This window comes from Perna viridis, chromosome 8, assembly GCF_037379345.1.
Source record: "Perna viridis isolate PV_CMFRI_1.1 ecotype Kerala chromosome 8, ASM3737934v1, whole genome shotgun sequence".
Lineage (NCBI taxonomy): Eukaryota > Metazoa > Mollusca > Bivalvia > Mytilida > Mytilidae > Perna > Perna viridis.
In genome coordinates, this window is record NC_142452.1 from 26,046,710 (window position 1) to 26,073,803 (window position 27,094).

The window sequence follows — 27,094 nt, forward strand, 5'->3', positions numbered from 1 at the left end:
CCTTATTTAAGTTTGTGGTTCTTCCTCTGATCCATTAGTCACTAAAACAATAAATATATACATATTTTAACTAAATTATAGTAGTTAGCTAAACTCATTACGAATACCATATTAATAATATTTTAAATGGAAATATATGTCAAGACGCTCAGTTAATTTTGGAGTATATTAAAATATTTAAAAAAATTCCGATCTATCTGTTTCTTTTTAAATTATAAAACATTGATTGTTTGCATTTCAAAATGTTGCACAAATAAAGTCTTCATCAATGATCTACATTGCCATTAACGGTTCTTTAAAGAAAAACATATGCTTACGTCTATTTCCCTCCTCTCTGTTTTCGGTTGTACGTTCTCTGCCTACTATTGTAAAAACATTTAAATGTTAGTACCTATATTCAATTATAACACAAAAAAATAACTTCCTAAGGCAACGAATAGACAGTGCACAAACACGAAACCAAAAATAACGTGAAATAACTAAACGAACACGTACAAAGTAACAAAAATTAGCACGCGAACAACCCGGACTCCACTAAAAACTAGGAGTATGGATCAGGTGTACCTGCTCAATAAATGTCCTCTGCTCTTCTACAAACAACCAGTCAAAGCGATGTCTGGTGTAGACGAAAGTACACTGGAAAATAAAGAGTAATGCAGGGAACAACGAATATATGGGAAATTAAAATAATGTAGTCTAGGGACGTGACCAGACATAGAAAACCTACTCTGCTTTTCTAGAAACACTTGCCCACCGAGTAGCTCGCAAAAAGTTAAGTCCATGATCACAAAAGATGACAAACGCTACGACGCGTTTACACAAGAGGCTCCCAGGAGCCTGAATCGCTCACCTGCTTGAATTTTGCCTTCAAAGGCAATTAATTTAACACGAAATCGTCCCACACAGCAACTGGGTTGTGTGTCCCAGGTGGTGGAATGGGGTACCACTGGTGTGTTACATGCTGGGGTTGTCAGGCTATAATACGGAAAACCTGACCGCAAACCATAGTGGTCCACCGTGTTGGGAAAAATGCCACGTTTCTCGCACGTTAAAAAACCCTACTGTGGTATTTTTCCGGAGTAGGAACCATAGGGCTTCCCGACAGGAGGCTTAATTGCCCGACCCTACCCACCTCTCCCTATTTCCAGTGACAATCAAAATTTCTCGACCTCATTGTCTTTGTGTCCCATCCCATTTTTCATTTCATCATCCACTTCATGTTCATCGCCTGAATATAGCTGAAATATTGCTGCTCGGGCGTTACACCCGAACAATCAAACAAATAAACCAAATATTTTGAATCAAGTAGACGTTGGTAGGACTTCTCATTAGGATCATTTTAACAACTGAAAGTTCCTACCATAGTTTGTAAGATATTGGCTAAAAATTGTAAAAAAAAACAAAATGTCAGTTTCACTTTTAAAGGGAAATTACTCCTACAAGGAGTTGACAGACAACTTTTTTCCCTGTCGACTTTTGTTAGCCATAAACAATACATATCGACACAATTTGACTGAACCTAATGGTTTTGGAGATATGTGCGAAAAACTACTGTCTGACCCCCGTCTGACCTTGATGGAGTCCAAGTTGCTCATCTGCTTTTGTCACTTGGTATGTGTTCGTTATGTTTCGTCTTCGTTGTGTTTGTCTGTATTAAATGTCTGGTATTTGTCCCTGGATTATATACTTTTTGATTACCGCTATAATTTGAATTAATTGGTTCTTTTGATTATTCTTTATTTTTTGAGTAATTGTGGCCATTTTGTTCAACGAATCAAAAATAAAAAATCCCAAAATCAGTTCCATGCAGAATACCTCAAGGAACATTTATACCAAGTTCGGTTCAGAGAAGAAGATTTTTGAAAGAAATAACATAAAAAATAGCACAAAATGTAAAACAAAAATGCAATAACTCCAACATAGCTAAATGGAGTAACTCTAATTTGACCACAGATAGAAATCATCATGCTCATGGTGAATACTATAACTTAATTGACATTTTCATATATTAATAATAAGTACATTTGTACAATACATGTATAGCTTAATTAAAGTGCAAAACAGAAAATAGATTTTAAATAAGCCAATTTAATCAAGCAGTAGGAGTGAAATTTTAATTTGACAATAATTTTTTATTAATATAAACGGCACAATTTATCTGTAACCAGAAATTCATATTATATCGATAAGTTGCCATGTTTGAAGACGATTTGCAGCGGATAAATCCAATGTACAAAACTTGTTATAATCTTGAATCTTACCATTAGTATGATATGTACGTAACTTTGAACGAGTGCGTTTAATCACTGCAATAAATGCAATACATGCAATAACTGCAAATGAGACTACAGCTGTTGACGTCCATGCCAAGATTTCTTTCATGCAATCTCTTTCTGTTAAGATAACAATCACTATCAAGTCATACAACAAATACGAAAAAGTCACCGTTTACACAAACGAACTATATAAAATGCGTTTTTTTTAAATGATTGAAGAAAAAAAAACATATGATGATTTGGAAATACTTGGTGTTTATATTTTGAATACAAGTAGAAATTACGTTTTCATATTTGTTTTCCTTTATTTTTATATTTTACATTTATTATGCTTTATTCGGTTATGTTGATCGTCTTTTTTTCTTGTTTTCATATTTAGGATATATATTTGTTTTTTGACGTATTTTAATTTTTTCCATAATTGTCGCTTCGATATTGGTATGCCGATATTAATATATATATATATATATATACATATAATTGAACTTATTCTAAACTAGTCTACATTATAACTTTCTAGGCGCCGCATTGTTGTATTCAACCATTCTTCTGTTTGGTTTAGTACCGTTTTCTATTTTAGAAATATCAACATATTAATAAAAAAAATGTTTATATATTTCAAGAAAACTGTAAATTGTTTGATCAAGTCTTTATGATCAAATCATTCATTAACAATTGTTAAATAAGCGAAATACAAGATATTTCGTTAATCAATACGTTTAAAATAAATTGGTCGAATAAAACTTACTAATGTATTATTGATGTACGTTTACATGTAAATGCTATGGTCCTGAATAATCCTAAAATACTATGATGTCAATGTTAATAATGTTCATATAATCATTTTTGTATATAAAAAATACTCTTTTCCGCACTTTAACTATCGCAGACTATTCATCAAAAACAAATAAACACTAAAACAGAAGCTTATTCTCTGTATTACAAATAAGAAAATTTGATCCTGCAATGATTTCATTAAAGGGCAAATAACGGGTGTCAAATACATTTTAGCAATTAAGCTCCGCCCATCTTCATGACGTCACAAGGTGGACTTCTTTTTTACCTTTGAACATATCAATTATGTCAACAAGCGCGGTCTTTCTTTTCAGTGGTTGTAACAAAGTTATAAGGAAAATGTTTTTATGAAAATAAATGATTGAATATTAAAATGTTGTTGTTTTTTGTTTATCTTGTGTCAATGCTTGGAAATTTGTTGCATTTTGACACCTTTCAATTGTTGTAACACAATTCGTCTGCTATATTGTACAAATATAAATATGGATGAATCAGACATACTCAGACCAGAAATAGGCCTAGAATTAGAAGGGGATGTGGAAGTGTCACACTTTAATCTGATATGGTCTCCCTGTAACTCACCTAAAACTGATGAAGACACCAACGATACTTTAATGTATCTGGAAATGCTAAGTCCATCACCTAAAACTATTGACAATTTGTTCGAAAACATTCAAGAAAATGAACAATCTGACGTTCCAGCTGCAGACGCATCAAATTCTACACAAAACTACCCTGCAAATGTTACTGAACTAGCCCAAGATACTGTGGCAAATCCTAATCCACCAGAACAAGCTCAAGTATCTCCAAATGCAACAAATTTAAGAGAAATGTCATTAACATGAATCCAGATGATATTCAACATTACATAGATCGCCAATAAAAACAAAAAACACCATGAAGAACACTGCTTGAGAAATTGCTCAAGTAATAACATTTTTCAAACTTAAAAGCACAGATGAGCTTGATCTGTAGCTGGCCAATTATCTACTAACAATCAGGAAGAAAGACGGTAGCGAGTTTGAACCAAGTACTTTGAGATCCATCGTCAGAAGCAACGATAGAAAACTCAAAAGACGTTAATATGGACACACCATTATCATCAACAAATCTACAAATGATGATACATTTCGCCTCATACATTAGGCTCGTCTGGAAAAGCAGAAAGTTCTAAAGCATTGTGGCAAGGGAAACAAACCTCGACGGGCAGATCCGATTACTGACAATGAGATCAACCTCCTCTATGAAAGGAAACATTTTGGGGACAACAGTTCGGAAGCTCTGATAAGCACAGTGTGGTTAAATAACTGTATTCACTTTGGTTTTTGTGGTGTACATGAACACTACACTCTTCGGTTAGTATTTCCAACAAAAATTGGTTTAAAAATTATTATTATTATGAATTTTCTTTTCCACAAACATTTTATCCACATAGCGATAGCGCATCACTTTTGCATACACAATTTCTCTGAATAGCTTGACAACAATTTTCGGTTGAATGTTATCAAGTAATCATTACTGCGTTTGTCCATTCTTCTTCTATACACTATTGGATATTGTCCATATTCATCCATCGGTTACAGCATGTGTCCCATATCAATCCATCAGGGTTTTATTTGCATTTTTTTTCCTGTATTTATCCATCTTTAAAATGTTTGTCCTGAAATCATCCACGGATTATTGCGTTTTTATATCTCAAAAACAGTCGTCAGTCCTGGGTACAGTCTGGAGCTGATTTTGCTGATGCATCAATCCAATTTGTCACCGTCCTGAAATATAAATGCAATAATTATACATATTTTTTTAAATACAATTTGATAATAATAAAAACATTGGAACAAAATACCATAAAAGGACAAAATTTACAATAACAAAATTCATGTTTAATCCGGAACTGCTTTAAACAGTGTAATATGTTTTCCCCAAAAAATGAAACATATCTCTGACGGATGCTTTTATCATTTATTTCAGATGAGGTGACGTATACGTCCACATGTCAGCTGATGGCACCCGGTATTTGGAGCTAAATGAGCGACAGGCTAAAACTAGGACAGGTGCCAATATATCAGATGTGCGTGAGGTCTCACCTAAAATCTAGGAGTGTAAAGGGGATCATAATCCACTAAGATTTTATGATATTTATTCCTCTAAACGGCCAGAAGGATTTAGTAACACTAATAATCCTTTTTATCTGGCGCTTCGTATCCTACCATTGGATAACACGAGAAATAATATATGGTATTGTCGCCAAAAGATTGGAGAAAAGACACTCGGGATGAAGAAAATGGTAATTTGGATGCAAACAAAAGGTTAACAAACCACAAGAGAATATTTTGAAAAAAAACTTCCAAAGAACAATGTACAAGAGACGGATATCATGCACATTTCAGGACGTAAGAATGTTGCATCTATTAACAATTACAATGCTATGAAAGAGACCCAATACAGGGGAATATCAAACATCTGGAGCGACACGACAGGAGCAAGGGAAAATCAAATGGTGCTCTTACCTTCTCAACAATATGCTCAAAGAACATGCACAATCACGCGTCCCGTCGAATCTCCTCTGTCAATCTGTCCGTAACAGCGTTCCAAAGACATTGTGTCATCCTTCTCCCAAACAAACATGTTTAGCCGTGCCATTTCAATGTTTTACGGCGCAACTTTGAACATCGCCGCTATAAATGTGTACACACACATTCCAACAAAACAATAACTTTGTCAAATTTTGAATATTTATGTTATGTTTATGACTTGTTTAAAAATAAATGTTACAATTTACAATATTTCATCAAATAATGTCCATCTATTACTTTTTGTCGCGGGTTTTCATTGAACAGCAAATGTTTGGGGCCCTCGATACCCTCGATAGGTTCCTACTTTTGAATTAAATACTCGTAACAACACAAAACCATCAAAATTGACTTTTTGCAGGATAAACGTAATATTAGTGTATTAATGTTGAAAAGAATCACTTCTATTAGTTTTATCCCGCAGTATGAAACATTTGTGCAAATCTCCTTTTTATTTTACACACATTCATTAAATAGTTTTTTTCTCTTTTGCATCCGGAAAGTCTTCTTATTATTTCTTTAAATTATGAAAATTCAAATAAATAAACAATCTATTAAGCATAAAACAATACAACAATGTGTTATGACAAAAAAAAATAATTTTGAACTTCAGCAAGATAAGACTCTTTGCTAAAAGCAGTCCTTTTTCTGTACATGGAAACCAGAATGATGAGATTGAACAGGGTGAATATATTTCCTGTTATACTTTTATCATTATTTAATGACAGTTTTGAAAAAAAATAATTTTACTTCTAAAGAAGTCTTTGTTCAGTCTGAAATTAATTATGTATACAATTTTATTTTAGTTTGAATAAGAAAGAAATTTTCTTTTTGCCTGATATGACATTACCTTCTGATTCAAAAATAGTTACTTCAACATTAGCTACATATTTTTGCCTTCCATGACGGCAAGCCCACACGCCATTTAAGGTTTTGTCAATCTTTCCTCTTACCACGTATGTAGTCTCATTTGTTCGTGGATTCTGGCTTATAGTCCCGTTTCTGTAGAATGGATCGCAGTGTACTTCCGGAGAAGGGGGAAGACAATCAGCTTGAAGGTGGCCGGTTGGGTCAATTATTAGCACCTTGTGGAATAGTGATCCTGCCTTACAGACTAATGTTAAGTTATTCTTTGATACCCGCCAGGTAAGACAGAGGTTAATACGACACTGTGAAAAACCTGTATGAAGAAAAGGAATATACGAATGTACTCACTACATGTATCATAGCCATCTATATACATCCAACTGCAAGACCTAAATTTCTTACCAATCTACTTCACTAAAGTATGATAATGCGATTGTAATATTTCACCACCTTTTTCTGGATCCCGAGGGACAGACTAAGGCATAACCTTTATGTTGTTCTACTGTAGATAGTTTCAGAATATTCACATGTATTATCATTATACAAAAAGTGGTTTTGATATAATGCAGAATGTGGTTCAACATTTGATAGTAGAACTGTTCGGTTTCCCGGGCTACATTGACACCATTTTTCTTCAAACCCAGATTCTAGGAAAACTAATTCTGTTTCAAGCCAAATATTTCTATCATGCAATAAGAAGGATATGTTCTGCCTTGTCATTTCTAGGTTTGTGCCCTACCATCCGTTGTAAATGCAGTCATTGTTTAACCCACATTTCATTCTGAAATACCTGTGCAAAGTCAGGACCATTGCTGTGGTTTTCTAACTTCCGATTTTTGCCCTGTTATTGCCATTTGTTATACCGATTTTTTCTTTCGATTTAACTGAATGTACTTGCAGCGTTTAGGACCACTGTAAAACATTCACAAGTCCCCTTGTTTGATTGTATGGCATCAACAGGCCATGCTAAAATTGAAATCAGTACAGGAGGTCAACGGTCAAGAGAATTTTACTGGTAAACAATTCACAAACAATATAAGTGCCTATAGCTATTTGTTCAAAATTGAACAGTTGAATCCTTCTTTTAAGGGTGTAGAATTTGTCTATATTTTTTTCGTTGATGTATAACAACTGATGCACATACCACCTTACCTTTTTGGTTCAAACAGAGAACATATACCAAAATGTGTAGAACATTCAGGTATTGCATTTTCTTTTTCAAATCTATCATGATCCTTTACTGCAAAATAATAAAATAATATTTGATTTCTAACATTTATAAATGATTAAAAAAAATCTCGAACCTAATATATTTTGGTTCACCATGAACAAGGTAAACAGAGCGAAAGAAATGACAAACGCAAGATGAAAATGTCTAAGAAAAGAACAAAACGATCGGACGTTCTGTAAATCCGTGGTATCTAAATCATGACCGCTAAACTTCTTTCTGTTTTAATTTTATGTAATTATCACAATTAGTAGTGATTACGTATCACAAATCGTATATATGTATGAAATCTATTTAAGACCATTAATTATTCCTGTAATTTTATTTTTTTCAAACTTCTTTCGAAATTTTTCGACTGAGAATAGCCGATTTGGAATGTATGTTTATTACTAAATGTACTAGGTTGACGTTCAAAACAAATATGTCCGTTAAAAAAAAAAGCCAAATCTGAAGTCACATTTAAGTAATTCAAACCTATTTCACGGAGCATTTTTGTCTGACATCCTGCAATATCATTCAGACATACATCTTTTTTTCAGTTTATCAATGTGTTTAAAATGATAAAAAAATAATTTGCCTTAGTTATTTTAAAAGTTTTCTTCTTAAACTGAAATGTGTATGGTAAAATTACAAAATTAATTGTAAAAAGCCTCTTTCATTATGAGAAAAATTTGGCGGGAAAATGTTCTGAAATTCGTTTGTTAAGTTTTAATACTACAAGAACAAGATCGGCGGGTCAATTGAAACATGACAGAATATCAATTAAAATTCCTTTATATAAATGTATTAGAAATGGCATATATCAGTTTTTAAATATTTTGCTAAATAGTGAAAAAGCAGCCACGAAAGTGAACTCAGTGGCTTCCATATAATCTATATAAAAGTGTTTTTTTCTACACCCGTCATCATTACCCGATTGATTGTGGTGTTTCAATATTATTATGATTAATTACCTTCTACTATTACATGTATGCATGCACTTTCTCTTGGTTTAATAACACAAAAGGCAGTTGATGGCATGCGAGCAGCACATCTGCCCAGTCAATCTGTCAGTGCACAAGAGTTGCCTCCGTTTTTTATTTAGAATATGCGCTTTTATACCATATGTGCGCACGTTTTGTTTATTTTGCAATGTATAACTTGTTCTTATTTTATTTTTACTTTTTCAGATTTTGTTTAAATATTTTTAGCTCATACATACATATTTTGTGTTTTCTTCCAATCCTTACAGGTATGAATCTTTGTAGTTCCTACTCTTTTCTAAAGTAAGTTTTAATAACAAAATGCCCTGTTTTAAGACCCCCTAATACAAATAATTTAAAAAAAAAAATACATGTATTCTTATAATAATAGTTTTTTTTTAGTTTGCGATTGGGACGAATAAGTGTAGTCATGCGAACTATAAAGGATATCGAAAGGAGGCTTTCTTAAGTATATATGTTGTCGATGTAGGTTGAATATGGCAATTTCGAGCATATGCGTTATTTATAAATCATATATAATATCTCAATATGCTTCAACTTTGTACTGATTTCTGTATCATTTGAACACGTGGTATTCGACGATAATTCAAAGTTCATTTGCAATATGTAATATATTTCATAATCTAGAATGTTAAACAAGATGGGATGTGTACTTCAAATCTCCCCAGATAGGAATTTATTAATAAATATATTTGTATAGATTTAACAACAAATCAAAATGACATATTACATGCTGTTACAGAAGCATAAAAGAAAACAAACAAAGAAACAAATAAACAAACAGCGGCTAAAATCACAAATTGAACAAAGAGTAAAGTCAATGATAAAGTGAAACCAAATGCACCCCTCATTAGTGGAGTGTTCGCCAATGCAAATTTGATCCTAAGACACACGAAAGTTACCTTTATTAGTTGTTCTGTTATTATCAAGCATGCAGGGTGTCATTAATGATATAACAACACGCACAGATAAGGAAGACCTTCTGATAAAACTGCTATACCACCGTATTTGTATTCGGGTTAGCCCTGGCCTTAATTTATCTTATGTTTACTATTAATAGAATAAAAAAAGACAAGCAAAATTTACCGTTAACTGTGACATGTTTGTCATTATATGTCATCAACTTCGAGCATGGTAATCCTGAAACCGAGCCAACTGTACCTTCTATACGTATGTTGGCCGCGTCTATTAATGATTGTTTTATTCTTTTATGACATGATTCTTGACATGTCACATCAACATGTCACATCAACGAGGCATCTGCTGAGAAGATGTAGTAATATAGAACATTTAAATTGAATAAGGGTTCTGATGAATTGTTAAATGATCATACACGAAATTTGTATGATGTCACAATTTATAGACGTGGTATGTGATATGAGAGACAATGACACTTATTATTATATATTATTTTTGCTAGGTAAATGCGAACTCAAAGTGGCATCGTTTAAAAAGTTTAATTGAAGCCTTCTTTTTGTCTAATGCTACAACACAATTGTAGGCATATACTGTTGAATCATGCAATAGTTGATCAAAATAGATTTAGGCATTAATAGAAATTGACCATCATCGGATTTGGATCAAGTCAATAATATTGCCATTTTGTCATGCTGCCCCTTTATAACTGTGATTTGTTAATATCAATATTATTGTAAATCAATGTTAATATGAAAATACACTCACGTCAGCAAAACCACTTTACAAAATTTTACCTAACACGCCATGAATATCCACTGACACAACTTTTGTTTTTGGGGTCGTTCAATACCTATATCAGGACATGCGCATTGAAAGCTCAATCTATTTATAGTAATAGCTTATTGTAAAACGTTTACAACTCATATTGATATAAAGACCTTGAAAGTTGAGAAACTAAGACATTGAGATAACAAACCACTAGCAAAAATCCCAACAAATATGTTTTATTTGTAAAGTATTTTATCAACAGTAAATAAAGTATTCAATTCGAAAAGTATATTTCGAGCTTTAAATATCATTATGTAGCAATGTTTCATACCTTCAAATATGATACATTCTCAAACAAAAAAAAACGCTAACCTATAGTAAGGGTATTCAAAAACAACATTTGATAATTAAACTGTCGTTAAGAAGTGATTGGTTAAGCTTTTAACACAGTTTTTTTACAGAAAGCACCGTATATTTCCATCGGTGAAGACATGACTGGCGATGTTGCAAAAGTTTCAGCAAATTCAAATGATATTTCGTTCGTCCTCCATAGAAAAGAAAGCATATATATATATATATATATATATATATATACTCTTTCCGATCAGTTATTTGGGAAAACAAAAATGCAAACGAGACTTAATATATCATTTTGATATAGCATAGCCAATTTGATCCACATGTTCTTATCAATAAGTAAATAAGTTCGTTTCCAAACAACACGTGTTACAAGGGTATACATTGTAAATCTAACAATACCTCAAAAAAAAAATTACCTCAGTGGTACTTGACAATGGAAATGTAAGCTCCTGGTGTGTTTGATTTGAGAATCTAAGTTTAGTCTTATTATTGATTGAATATATATATATATATATATATATATAAATACATCATGCTAATGTAGAAAGAGATTGTCCTTGAGACAACAAATCTGATACTGAATAAGGACATTTTTCTTAAGAAAACAATCATATATAGACACATTGTACCGACACCAAGATGTATCAAATTGTTAAAATAAACCCTCAAAAATGCTTTTTTTTTCCACATTTTTTTATCTTTTTTGTATCGCACTAGACGTCTAAAAAATAGGCTCCTGGAACAGGGTTATGTTGCTATAAAACTGAAGTCATCACTACAGAAGGTTTATGGTCGTCATCATGAAATTGTGGATCGTTACGGTGTATCCATCTGCGCCATTAAAACTGATTTGTCTTAGTTTTTCTTTCCTCTTTCGTTTACCACTGACTTGACATTTTTATGAGCAACTCCATGGCTGTTTCTAGAAAAAAACAGAGGACGCTTACTTTATAGGTGCCCCTGGTCCATGCTGCCAGTTTTTAGTGGAATCGGAGTTGCTCATTTGCTTTTGTGACTTTATATGTATGATTTTAGTTACTTTGTGTTCTTTGTTGTGTTTGTCTGTTTTCCATGTCTGGTCTTTGTCCCTGGATTACATTCTTTTGATTACTGCTATAACCTTGGTTCCCTTGATTACTCTTTCATTTATTAGGTTACTAACTATTTCTTTTTTTAAATAAACCGATGTTCTAGGTAATGTTATTTGTCTGGTATAAGTAACCAAGTAATGCCTACCTGTATATTGTTACAAGTCAAAATTGATTGGATGTTCGAATGTTGTAAAAAGTGTCCACTATTGAATTTAAATGATTCGTCATACAAAGATGCACTGGGGTGTATTTAAGTGTATATATTGAACTACCACTGCGTTACCTTGCGATTAACAGACATAACTTCCATGTACATGGTAAGATTGTTATTATCTTCTCCATATTCTCTCTTGCACACTTTTATCTTATTGAATTTCATACTTCTTACATCTATCGATCTCAGTTTTAATTAACCTTGAAATAAGGATTCTGTTGGACACGGATATTTTACAGAGATAAATTAGGAAATATTGGGAAACTTGAGAATGGGGAATTGGGAATGGTATATGTAATAGAGAGTATGGAGCAATTATTTTGGTTTTTTTTAAAGCATTGTATAAAATATAGAAACATTCAATTAAAAATAACAGTGTAAATAATTGAGGAATTAAAAACAAATATTTGATAATAATTTAATTTCCGAAGTAGCATGCATTCTAACTGCATATTAACATTGGTAAATTATCTCAGAGCCCAATTTTTTTTTAATATGACCTCATTAACCTTTTTAATGATTTACTCGTTGAATTGTGAAACTAAAACCAAAACAGAAAGAGTGACAAATTTATATTTCTGGTTTGTTTGAAATAACCTCAATGGCCGTGGTACACACTTAAAAATAACCCACTATGAATGTCATTGAGTAGGCATCACGTAATTGAGGTTACTTCTTCATAGACAAAAAAAATGAAATTGTGATTCGATGGGGATTGGGTTTTTTCGGTGGGAATGGGGACAAACAGGATAAGGAAAGGGGAATGCTACATGTATATGGTGTAATTGAGAAATTTATTCAATTCATGAGCAGTAACAGTCTTATTGTCACTAAGCTATATGCATAGTATGATGTTTCTCACAAGAATGTTGTCTGGGTGGTTACATTGACATCCACATTTCAACACATCCTCTACTCAGGTGACACACACAATGGTTCATGTTATAAGTTCGATACTTGTAATTGATATAAAGTGCAATGCACATGGTGTATCAAAAAGTACATGCTATGGTTAAGTTATTGTAACACTAAATAATATTTCATATATGTCCATTTCAGTGATTGGTATTGCCTAGAATAAATCTTAAGGATGCCTTAAAATGATAAAGATTGTGACAGAATGCGTGTAAAAATATGCCCTCCTTGAAACGTTCACGTTTAACATTTTAGCGTTCGTGCATCGTTTATCGTGCGTTTACACTTCGTTTTGCGTTCGTTTAAACGCACGATAAACGCACGATAGAAGCGTTCGTTTAGGCACAGAATAGAAGGATTCGTTTTTTTGTATTTTACAATTGCGTGTAATATTTTGGTAGTGAATAGAAATATGCAATTGCCTACTAACGAAACATGACAATCTACATGTAAATGACCAACTTATAATTTGAATAATTTATATAGCGTTCATACGTATTAGACTGTTTAAAGAATGCTTTTTTTAAAACTTTGTTTTAAGATTAACTCTGTTAACTGCATATGCTGCACAATTGGAGATTCAATTGCATGTCAGTAGTTACCTGCATGACAATGGACTGTATATATTTGAATAAATAACAAAGATAAATTTACTGGTAGTAGATTTTGTTGTGTCTTAATCATAAACTCTGCATGTGGTATACTCTCTAATTCAAACAAGTATGACATGCTATAAATGTGTATATTTAACCCCTTAATATTTATCCCTACCTGTGTTAAAAGCTACCAAATGTGCAGTTTTATCATTTAAAATGTGCAATAAATGAATGTTTACAGCGGTAATACAAACTGTTTTGGATAGACTACGATATCAAATTAAGAAGAGAAGAATACTAACAATTTCATATCTAAATTAGCGCGTCATTTACTTTTCCGTTGTAAAAATAGAATGGAATTTTATCATAAATGGCATTTAATTAGAAAAAAAATGTATATTAAATCTGATACATTTTATGAAGTTGGATCTTCATTATGTTTTTTCTTTCAGAATATGAGTTAACCTAGTTTTCTATTTGCATCAGATTGGTAAAAATATATTTTTATTGGGGATATTACAAGGTTTTTCTACTTTAAAATTGGTTTGCTTTGAATCTTGTTGGTGTTTTGAAAAGTAAATTAAGTAATATGTTTTTTTCAAATTTCTTTTACTTAGATTGTAGCATAATGGTCTGGTTTATCGAAACAAAAACAAAAGTTTTAATTCTAAATTTAATAATCGCACAGATTGTATTCACATTGTTGGTTGTATCCAACCCTGAATCTGCAGTAGTATTTCAACTATTTCATTTTATATCGTTTTCAAAGCATTTTCCCAGATACTGCGAATAATGTTCGACTTTTTGGATTATGCTCAGTATCGTATGCAATTTGTAAGAAGCTAATGTTGCTCATGAAAGTAAGATGCCCCTTTTGTGATTGAACGTTGTGAAGTGGCAGGTTCAATATTGTTTAATTGCCTTCATTGTTCACAAAAAATATTTCTTTTTTCTTAATGAATGGCATCACCTAGTAACGGTATGGCGTGTACCCGAAGCAAGAACTGCTCTTCGTTGCACATGAGTTCACTCTGGTTTTTATTGTTGTGATTATAATTCTCCATGTGTGTATTTTCAGACTTGCTGAAATATACGTAGCTTGATTTGTAATATCTACGTTCTAGACTTTCAATTTCCCGCATTGACGTACTAGGATAACAGCTATTTCCAGAATTACATTTAGTTGAGTTAAGTGTCTATGATTGTAACTAATTAAATTTAAATAAGACATTTCAATTGTTCCATTCAGTCACTGCATGTAGGATATAACACAATTCCATTCTACTTTCTGTCCTGCTAACCTTCTTGATCAGCCAATCGGATTTCATTTTTCATGGTTTTGAAAGCATTTTTCCAAAGTCATCTACACAGAAAGTAGAAAGTGGTGTTAGACCTTACATGCCGGGACTTAATAAAACAAATGATATACTTAATTTAATCAGATTAGATTATAACATTCAAAAATAACAAAAAATAGATTTTTTTTTACAATTTTGTTATACGTCTAATAATGATTTAGCTATATACAGATTGAACGATATTTGCAACACTAATGATATATCTTATCTGGATTTGTCGTCATTGTTACCGACATATAGACTCCCTATTCTGTCAATAATTGTAGTCGTCTGACTTTCAGAACATTCACCTACCTGTTCACATCAACCGGTTTTGTGTGTCAATTTAGTGGATACGTTATGTACTGGACTGTGTTTCGAATATCTGTCAAACTGTTTGAGCCCCGTGCAGGTCCGGGTGTCAAAAGAAGAGACCTGCAGCAGCGCTAAGCTTGTCGTAAAAGGCGACTAAAAAGTGCTCAGAACCCTAGCCGGGGGATAGGGCGTTCTGTCCACAGAGCAACTGGGATGTGTGCCCCATTTGGTGAAATGGGGTACTCCTGGCGTGTAACATGCTGGGGTTGTCATGCTATAATACGGAAAACCTGACCGCAAACCATAGTGCTGGAACGTGTTGGGAAAGATGCCACGTTCCTCGCACGTGAAAGAACCCTACAGTGGTATTCTCCTGGAGTAGGAACCATAGGGCTCCGCCACAGGAGGCTAAATTGCCAGACCCTACCCACTTCTCCCTATTTCCAGTGGCAATCAAAATTTGTCGACCCCATTATCCTTGTGTCCCATCCCTTTTTCATTTCATCATTTCATGTTCATTTTATCATCAATTTCATGTTCATCGTCTGAATATAGCTGAAATATTGCTGCTCGGACGTTGAACCCCAACAAACAAACAAACAAACAAACTGTTTGATGGATATGTTTTAAGTATAAGTTTAAGTTTAAGAAAAATATATGATTTCGTTTCAATTAAATCATTTTGATGTAAAGAAATCTAATTGAAGCAAATATGACAGCACGAAACACTTATTCAAATTGGGCGTATATCGTTAGTTCAACGTACTTTAAAAGCATTTGTTAATTTCGTCCATCATACATTTTTACCACACTCTTGGAGGGTGTTCACATGGTACGTTTTAACGAACGCTTTACTCTGTTTTGGCTTGTAGTCGTTAAGTTCTAGGTAGTTCATACCATAGTATTAGTTTTTTGAAGTGATTTGAACGTATCGATCAATATTGTGTACAAGCATTTATAATTTACGACCAGATTATGAGGCGAGGCGAGTACAGGTGTTATTTATTAGTGTCGACTTGTTCGAGTGATAAGGCAAGCCGCTGTGTGTTCTGCACACGTTGTAGATTGTTAAGAAAAACACTCCCGTAGTTCAGGCGAGAAGTAACTAATGATAGAAATGAATAATCAAAGTTGTCGTGTATGAAGAAGTTAAAAGTATTATTATTTCGAAATTTAACACACCAATTTCTTCATTGACAATGTTTTATCGTATATTTAAGTACATACCGAGGTTTCTGACAAATGCGGCGTCCTGTACTAAATAGCCATCAAATTCAAAGACCAGTTTGAAAAATCTTTTGGATGTTGATTTGGGGACAAAATATAGATTCAGTTTTATCCTGATTTATTCTATCTAGTTTGATTGCATTTTGGTTAGTCTATTTTACTATCATGACAGCTCTTGAAACATCAAATTCTTCTCAAAAACATTTTCCCAATTTCAGACTTAAAATTCCTGGCAATTTTAATGTAAAAAATCGACTTTTGCCAAAGCATTACACAAGATTTGTCTATACGGCAGGAATTGGGTGCATAACAACGGAAAATAGATCTAAATGTTTTAGAAACATACAAAAATGCATAAAATGAATGTGTATAGTTCAATGACAATGCTATAAGTGTTGAAATTGCCTCTTAAAGCGGAACTAGATGATATGAATATCATAACTGTCTGGGTGGAAGAAAAATACAAAAGGCACATCATTTGTTGCATTAATTGAGAAAATCCACAAATATGAACTGTTAACACATAACTAAATTTCAAGATAATGTTGCACAGAGGTATGAACGACTTGGTACAGTTATAGCAATAAGGCATTTTAAGGTGTTTTTAAATAATGGCACATACACAAGACCGCAGTAAATCAATAAATCAATTGGTAAATAAGGGTAACAGCAAATTACCGAACATTAATCCGATCCATAATCAAGTTAAAAAAATCAATATAACGAAATATATATTACATCAGCGGCGCGGCTGGTACCGCAATGGTCCTGACTTGGTACAGTACTAGTCATTTCAAACGAAATGGTGAGTTAAATATATGATTTACAGCGCGCCAGACCTCCCTCTTGCACTAAGACGTGCATATACCGGTTGTGATTAAAAAGTAGTTTGCATGCTATAGTGTCATAATCGGTAAATCAGTGGTCATATCAGTTCAAAAAATATTTACAAAAAATAATCATTAGTCATTGTTTTACAAGAAAATGAGTATTTTTCAATGAAAGACTGATACCCTTTGAGACGTATTTTCTCATATCCCTGATTCATAAATTTGTTACACAGATATGTGTGGCGTTGAATGATATCAGAGTAGTTAGTACTTGGTCTGGCGTAACGAATCAGTTGTCTGTTGTCGAATTTGAGATGTAGGTCACAACAACATGCTGAACAAGCTGTTTTTGTAGTGTCCTTTATCTCAAACTCCGGTGGATATATTGAACGTAACCATTTACCAAGAAAATAAAGTTGTCAATGGACAACACATCTTCAATATATCTGTATGTGAAACAAAAGGATTTCGCATTTTTAGTAATTTCTACAACATTTTAAAAAAACCCAGTCTCGTACGAATACAAAAACCGGCTAGGAGAGGACCATAAGTAATGACAATTGGATACCACCTTGTTGTTGAAAAATAGCTGGTAATATAGTTATTTTACAACTATACTCGGCGTCACATAGATGATATACTGTTAAAATTTGAATAAAAATATTTTCTACGACTTTATTGACACCTACCGTCAATTAAATTGTCTTAAATGACTTGCTCATTCGTTAAGCCAAATGGCTTCTCCCTTTGAATTGAATCATTAAGTTCCGGGGAGTTTTTAATTTTAGGTCCTAATATTTACATTGTCAACAGTCGGCCATATTTGCATTGATCGGGTTGTTAGGAGATGCTGTTTACGTTTATATGGTTTGCACAAAAACCAAAGAACCCAAAATGCAATTTGGCGTTAGTTCGGATATCTCGGATTTATTCTACGCGAACAAAGTACAATACAGAGAAGTTTATCAAGCAGACGAATGTCACCGGAGTTTGATGGGAACTTACGAACTTCGTTTGTAAACAAATCGTCCCGTAGAAACTAATATGGCGGATATTAGTATGGGATTTTCCCGTTAGGATTTGATAAGCACGATTTAAGCCAATAAGCGACTCGTTATCACTAACACGTCATGCATATATGCGAACTATCTTCAGAATAAATAAAAGAAAGACAACTATTGCTGTAAGTCCTGACAGTTTAAAAAGTAGAGCTTCAATACGAAAATGTGCTGTATGTAACGTCAAGTACAAGAAATATGATGTGTGGCATGCAGTTAAATCTGTAAAGAAAGCAATTAAAATATTTCAAAGGGTGCAAACTAAAAACATTCTTGGATTGTTATACCTAATAGGAAAGTTTTGTTTAAAAAAATGTTGCAAAATGTCATCTACCAATCCACTACAAACATCCGGCAGATTATGTCCTAGCTAAAACACTTTTAAGGAGAAAAGTTTCAATAATGTGATATATATTTTTTTCAAAACGAAAGAATTTGCTTTTGTGATGACCAGTATACATTTCGTTTAAACCTAGCCGTGTGTCATTGGAACAAAAATGTTTACAAAAGGCTGAACATCAATATACAGTTCTTGTAGATACGTGTTTAATAAATATAAAGAGTTTAAAAGGAGCTGTCGTGCAGTGATGTTTCATTGATATAATAGCTATATCTGTTTTAAAAGTTACAATTAGATCATAAAGACCCAACCATGAGTTAGGGAGTCACAGGATCATTAATTAGTTTTGTCGGGTCATGAAAATCCGAAAACTGTTTCAATTCGCTTCTTGAATTTCAGTAATATTATGTCGTCTGATGTATACAGAGATATATCAAAATGTTCCATACACTGTCTTTTACAGACAAAAACAGCATAACTGCCATATACTTTTTCCACAAACTTGTGGTAGTTCATTAATGAAGTGGCGGTTTTATTATATTAAAAATATTAATTACATGCTTTGCTTTAACAGGTAAATTTAAAGTTCTTAAAATTATTCGTTAGTTTGGTAGTTATGTGTAATAGTTATTGAGATTTTAAGCTCTGTAACTATACAACAAAAAGAACATGATATGGACAATGGAAGATTCAAACTAAGCCTTTGACCGTTTTGGTTTTCCATGTTTAAGTCATTACCAAACACAGTTGGAATCCGAAATATTGTTGAATTCTCTAATAGATTTTTAGTGAACAGATTTCATTTTAAGCTTTTATTCCATTGCATTTGTCACTTTCGTCTGAAAACTTTGATTAGAATCTTATAGGGGTATTTTAATTTTCTAACAGGACAAACGGTTCCCTATTATCCTTTTTCATAATCCGTGGGATTCGTTTTTCAACGAGGAAATGTTTATGCAAAGTCATGGGGACTTCAACGTGCCCCCGGAAGTTTTTATAGACATCCTATTATTGAGGCAAGTCTATTCCACTCAAAATGAATAAGTTATTTGATATTTTCGAAAATGCTTACCTTAAAAAAAGCCAATAATCTTTTTCGTAATATGTTTGCATATGTTGCATATATGTATTTCCACTAAAAACCGGGAGGGACATCAAATTCTTCAGTAATGTAAGCATGTCCTGTGCCCCCTCTCAAGTTGATGCGAATAGATCTCAAAGGTTAAAAGTATTAGAAAGGTTTTCGTTTTATACAGGGTTTATTTTAGACACTTTTTTCAATATAACATACTGCAATATTTGTTTTGCATAAGGTGTCTAAACAGATGTTGTTATTAACCAGAGTTTTTTTTTATTTAAGATAAATTTTGTTGACTTAATGCAATACATATCTCGTCGTGTACATTTAAATTTTTAGTTGTCTGTAACATTTTGATGAGAAACATACAAAGTAAACGAGTATCGAATAAAGGAGCTTTTTTAATGTACCTACCTATCACACGGCTATATAATATATATTTTTATTGTACTTTTAAAATTGTCTAGTCGTAACATAGGGTGTGGTCACATTTCTACAATAACTGCATAAACAAAAATTGAGTATTTCAAAATCAAAATACTTCCAATGAAACATGTCGTTTAAAAAGAAGCCATAATTCAGAATTACATAAATCTGCTATTTAATCAAGTTTAATCTAACCTCAATTCATTTTGAAGTAAACTTGCAGAAGTTCTCTGGAATTAAAACAAAAACGCATACTTTTGAAAAAAAACTTCATTTATTGGTTGTGTTAATTTTTTTGTCTTGCCATATAAAAAAAAAGAACTTATGTTTTCGTCACAAGAACATATTTGATTATTTTTGAAATATAAAATCTTGGTTGAGTTGCCCCTATATTGCTTAAAGAAATGTCTTTCAAATCACAAAAGGTATTAAAACATTTACTATTAGTACAATTTAAGTAACTTAAACAAAAATGCGAGGCTTAAATGTTGTCGACCCATTTTTGTATCAATCCATACGTTCGTACATCCGTCCGTCCAAATGCCAGTGCTTTTGCCACAACGTCTTGTCACCTGGGTAACACCTCCATTTTTTCAGCGTTTGACTCCGACATTTGATGAAAGACTAGTAGCTATAATATCGTAGACGCGATTGATTTCCACTAAAATCATGTCATTGGTCATCATTTTGTGAAAAAAATCGTTTCATTAATTTGCCATATGACTAACAAAATATTAATGGAAGTCCTTACAGGACACACACGAAAAAGGCACACGGAATTGGGAAAATTACACGTTTAAGGAGGATATATTTTCAACATGGTCGACAAATGTCTAACTCTTTCAATCGTTATGATTGAAATGATATGGTTGCGCAAGGAAAAAGCTCAATGGTCGACAGTTTTATTATACCGTTTAGCGGATAATTTTTGCAGGTGCATAATTTCGCGGAATACTTTTTTAACAGGGTTTTTACATAAGTTTTTGTTTTTGTTTTGTTTTTTTTTAATTTCATGGAACGTTCGTTTTTATTTGTAATTTCATGTTGTTGTTATTACTGTAGTAGTTGTTTACTGTACGCTATCGGCAATCGCTTTTAATTCTTTAACAATGTAAATCTTTATTATACATATAACAAGAAATAATTCAACAGTTTAATATTTTCATTTAGACGAAATTCAGACGACTCAAATAAGTTTTACTATAGACACAATGCCAAGTGGAAGACCTGTAGAAGTAGATAATAAAGGTATCGGACAATATATTTTGGTACACAAATGGATAAAATACCAAAATAAATTTATGATCACAAGTAAAATGTATCGCAAAATACATGGATTTACCGGGTGCGCATATGTTTTAAAGGAACAAAATTAAGATTAACATTCTACGGTATTCTCGATCATTAAGTGTATTAAAATAAGGCACAGGTATGAAAGTGTTTCCTCAAAGTTCTTGCATTGCATCAATGGTTCATCTAAAATGTGTCAACTATGTTATTGTTTATTATTGATATATTTGTAGAGTCACAAACACCCGATATCGTAGACATAGTTACTGGTGTTGCAGTGATTTGTGACATTGACTGCTTGATTGTTCTGTGCTGTTATAAAAAACACAAAGTATCAAGAGATAAATGATGCTATAAAGTAATTACGTGTACGTATGTTTTACTATTTAAGAGAATACGAAATATGTTATCTAGGAAATCACAATAGCTTTTATTTTCAATTTCACACGCTAACAACCCCTAAAACAACGAGGCTGATTATAGAAAAAAATAACAATGTTTCTACGAACAAAACATATGATGCTACTTGAATTGCTCTTTTAAACATAATGTTTTTAATAGGTATGCTTTTTAAAAACTAATTCCAGACAAATCCTTTCTGCTACAGCAATATATCGCACTTCAGTTCATGACACCATGAGTATTAAAAAACTTCTTCTGTTTAGTCTGTTATTATACCAACCCTTTCTCAGTAAGAGCTAGACAAGGCATATCAACACACCTTACAATTACCAAGTTTACCTACTTTGTATACGCATATGGAAAATGTGTTACTGTCTCCTTTCATGGTACTTTTATAAATACTACATTGGCATATGCATATTTTCATACAATATTGTAGTTTTGACAATGTTACATACTATAAACGTATTAATTTTCGCGGTACTGTTTTTCAATTTTTTGCGGATTCAGTGAACAGATTAAGGTTATATAGTGTTGAAAATTAATTTTGCGGATACTGGTTTATTCGAAAATAACGGAAAAAGTACACCGCCAAATATACCACTTTAAAAATATTAAACGGATAACTTGACTTTGCAAAGATTGTTCATGAAAGAGGTGTTTTTCTGCTTTATACACTGCTGATTCAATAAAATCTTTGTGGAATATACCATGTTTTGGCAGACGTGTGCGTTCATAAAAGTATATGTGCGAATATATCATATTTTTTTTATCTGCACATAAACAGATTACATTTCAGTTTTTTGTTTAGTTTATTGGATTTTATTTATTTTTTGGCGATGGGGGTTGTTTTGCCAATATTTTATCATGTCGCGCTCTCGGGTATGTTATGTTATATAATTATATTTAATAAGGTTATACCCATTTTTCAGCTGCTTAGTAAATGTACTGTCACTACAACTTTTGTTAAGTCCAAGAGTAATTAAGAGAACCACGATTCTAGGGAGGACTCTTAAACGTCCGTTAAAAATGGATTGGAACTCCATCAGCAATCCGTTTACATGTAGATAATTTAAGAAAAACAATTCCCGCTCATGTACATTTGCGCATGTGGAAAAGTAAATTTACATAAATGCAAAATTGGTCATGAGTACCGGGTTTTATACTTTTATCTATGTACAATATAGAATACATAAAACTATGCTATGATATGGATTGCTAAATTGTAATTTGTCTCGTCCATATGATTGGTATGTGAACCTAAATCTTATCTGAACTTTATCCAAAAAATAGGATGAAGACAAATTTTGTATCATTTTCTTGTATTCCTTGTCCTTCATGATAATTTTTTATTTCATTGCATCCACCTTATATACAGCTGCTTTATATATCATATGCAATATTCGAAAATAAAATATATGTAGTTTTCAATTATCCCTGTCGAAAATGTACAGGTAAAAAATGGTTACTGTTTTGAACATCCTGGTCAAAATAAGACAATTTTAACTTACAAATACGGTGATATTTTGGCATAATATCATTACATCGATTGCACACATTATTTAATTCATTAAAACGCTAAGAAAAAAAGGTTTTTTAGTTACCATAAAAAATGACCAACATGAAAACAAGGCGACACAAAACACTGCACACAATTATGTTTCAACTGACCTTGGCATTTAATACAAATGCTTGTTAAAATTGCGTATAATTTTTATGTATTTTCAACTTCAAGATTGAACACTCTAGGCATGTTTAACAAAAACCCTTGGCATTAGAGGCAAAAGAGCACTAAAAACACAATATCGCTCTTTTGTTGTTTGTCTATCAACTGCGTCATGGCCTGATTTTATTAATTTTGTATTTACTTTTTTATTTATATATTCATTTTTATTAATAACAAAAAAATCTTTACATCAGACACGTCTTTTTTTTAACTATTTCAAACATCATTTGTTATCTTGGTTTATCTTATTATCAATGATAGTTTTATTGGTTCATAGAAGAGAATGTGTCATATACATAATTTATGAAAACTGATATTTTGTACTTCAGGTGAAAGTACGATAAAATTGTTTCCTGTGCCAATAGATAAACATGAAGTTAAACCGATGTTGGTAAGTATTCAACAAATCTATCATCATATGCATTTGTGTACAAGAATAATTCAACAACAATATATAAAATAGTACTATGAGATAACACAATTGCTACATAAGTATTCAATTACATTGATTTAACGACTACTATCATTTATCAAATTGCATAGAGGTTTGGGATTGACCGGATATATGATTTGTAACTTAACACATTTAAAGCTTAACTTTTTGTGTAAAACTATGATTAAACTATTTTAAAACACTGTATTTTGATTAATTAGGTAGTGCACATAAGTCTTAGTAGACCGTCGGTAATGTTTTACCGGTAACAGCCGAAAACAGATATTATTGCCTATAAGTTGAATTAATGCCAATGCAATTCAAATTCTTAAAAAAAGTTTACATATTGCATATGTTTTTTACGGTCTTATTTATTATATATATATTGTTACAATGCAATGAAGAAACGAATAATTTGGTTAACGGAAATGGTTTACCTTGACATTTCTATTTTTACGATTCGGCAGTTTGTTTTGTCGATATCTCATTTGATAATTGAATATCATATTTACTGATTATTATCTTTGTAGGACAAGGTATGCAGGTACTTTTGACTGTTTTAAAATGTATTTTAGAGACTGCAAATATAATTTACATAGTATTACATAGCAGGAATACTGAGCCACAGATGTGCTCCTGTCGCTGATTTGCCCGTATCATTTTCTTTAGCAATTTTCGAATGCCATGCTGCTTCCATTGTCCATATTCAGTTAAAATCCCAACTTAAAAACATCGTTGTTTTTCAAAAAAAGATGGTAAACCTAGATACAAATATATAGTTCTTGGTAGAGATTCCTCATACTTTGTAAGAAATAATTCCAAATCATCTTCCAAATATACAGAGGAAGATGTTTACAAAATGCTGGAATTTTTAATCGACAATTTCTGTCCAGTGTGGTGGACGTGTTTTTGAGAGAATTATTTTATAGTATATTACTCAATTTAACTATTATTTTGTTATGACCCGATCAGATACTAGTGAGGGACAATTCAATATAGCGTCCTACGCTGAAAAAAAAAGCTGATTCAAAAACGAATACTTTACCAAAACTTTTTGAAGGAAATGATTCAATTTCATCAGCAAAACCAGTATTTATACTGGACCAGATGGTTTCGGCTTCAGTGAAAATCCATTGAAACCGCTGTACCTAAAAAATGACAAAATGTTTGAAGCAGTAAGCACAGTAGTCAATAGCAGCTTTATCAAAGGGCTACAGATAATTTGTGGTCTCTGGAGAATATATCTAGACGGCAAAACACAAAGAGATGCGCTTTTGACGTCTGCGCTTGAGATTAGTGGTAATTCCATAACAATATACGACAGAAACCCAAGAGTAACAAAACATGAGAAGTCAACTGATATAAGAGTTCTGGTAAAAGATGTTCCTCTATCTGCAGAGGATGAGCAAATACTTGAAGAATACCAAAGATTCGTTATTTATCACTTCCGTGTAAGACTGAAATACCAAAATATGCTCACCAATTGTCAAACTAAGGATAAAATCTTTATCTGTGAAGGTCCATCGCTCACTGAAGACATTTTACTCGTTCGATTCAAATAGGAAAATACAGCGCTACCATAATATACAGAGGTCAACCGAAACCAAATGTTCGAGTTAACTGCACAAAGTATTTATCCGAGGGTCACCCTTTTTTATTTTGATTGCCCCAATGACTGGCGTTGTATGGGTGTGGTCATATCGGACACAAACAAAGTGAATGCACTAATGGTATCTTCTCCCAAAGCAGTGATGATGGATATTCAGAAGGAGCTGAGGAGCCTGAATATCATACACAGCCTCCAGCTATTAATAGAACTGTGAGTGATACTTTGATAGGTATCTTGGTACATCAGGGGATGACTCCATTCAATCTCAGTCCATATGGGCAGACATTGTACAGGGATCTGACAAATCATCAGGCCGTAACACCAGCCATGGAGGTGCATGGCAAAAACTAAAACCTAACATGAATAAGTGAAGTGCCCACTTTGATTTTTTAAATGGTCAAAAACAGATAACCGATTTCGTATCTCGTAAAGGTATTAGCATGACTTCTACAAAACCGTCAGCTAATAATCGGCCGGAAAAATTCACCAATTACCCCGAATGAAGTACCACATGGACTAATGGACATAATGGTTAAATCTTCAAGTAAGTCATAAACAACAATGACATTTTCTTTAAATATAGAACCACAATAGAATTTATTAATATATTTTATATTGTGAAAGAAATACCAATATTAGTATACGTTGTATATATGTCCTTTCTTCAGGTCAGCTACTCATGTTTGTTTTTGACACAGAAAATCTGGCTTTATACAATATGTTTAGTTAATATCCTCAAATATCCCCTTTTCATTCCCAATATACACCTATTTGGAGACATGAAATATATCAAAACAAAGATATTAAAAAATTTAACTAAAGACATACCCGATAATCTGGCGATCCTTTTCATCAATTTAAGGAAAACCTTTTTCAACGATTACCCACCCACCCCCCATAATAAAACAAGAGGGAAAATGCAAAAGCTATCCTAAAATATCACTTTCCAAAGAAGTCATGTTTAGATAACATAGAAAAGAAGAAAAAAACATAGTGCGTATTATGTAAATAATGTTAATCTGTTTTTTCATGTTTTATTTCATGTACATTTATAATGAATTTGTATAAAAAAAACAACTAAGAACTGAATGTTCATTGAACTTGTCAGAGCTCGATTGTAAAGTCACAAAGATGACCACTCATAACCTAAATGAGATAATTATATGTTAGTGTTGTGTTGATTTTGAAAAAAAACAATTTTATTGTTTTTATTAGAAATATATACTATATACCAATTTACACATACAAATAATTCGTCCAAGAGAGACAACTCTATTTCTTCTGAAATGGTCTTACCTTCAAATTGACATTGAAAAAAAAAATCATCACATATGCAGTAACAACTGTAAATTCTTCAACAATCTGAAAAAAGAAAAAGACTCAATAAATGGTCAAAACAACAAAAGAAGAGATATCTTAATGATGCAGGAACCACACTT

The 27,094-nt window shown here is 32.4% G+C and overlaps 1 protein-coding gene and 1 pseudogene across 8 annotated transcripts; one reads left to right on the forward strand and one right to left on the reverse strand.

Moving 5' to 3' along the window:
* LOC148609998 (uncharacterized) lies at positions 1 to 27,041 on the reverse strand. 8 transcript variants are annotated; one of them, XR_015914664.1, is made up of 8 exons: positions 10,406 to 10,489; positions 9,809 to 9,982; positions 7,664 to 7,751; positions 6,495 to 6,824; positions 2,262 to 2,393; positions 565 to 636; positions 318 to 362; positions 1 to 41 (listed from the first exon to the last, which is right to left on the reverse strand). XR_015914664.1 is itself a non-coding variant. In XM_088541789.1 (7 exons), the coding sequence occupies exons 3-7, from the start codon at positions 7,740 to 7,742 to the stop codon at positions 7 to 9; spliced, it is 621 nt and encodes a 206-aa protein (XP_088397915.1). In that variant the 5' UTR covers positions 7,743 to 7,751; positions 25,092 to 25,194; positions 26,952 to 27,041; the 3' UTR covers positions 1 to 6. The 8 variants fall into 8 exon arrangements, 5 of the variants coding, with proteins under 5 accessions (XP_088397915.1, XP_088397911.1, XP_088397913.1 ...); XM_088541789.1 differs by lacking the exons at positions 565 to 636; positions 9,809 to 9,982; positions 10,406 to 10,489 and adding exons at positions 25,092 to 25,194; positions 26,952 to 27,041; XM_088541785.1 differs by lacking the exon at positions 565 to 636.
* Positions 21,407 to 25,809, forward strand: LOC148609999 (uncharacterized; annotated as a pseudogene).
* Positions 27,042 to 27,094: the final 53 nt, after the last annotated feature.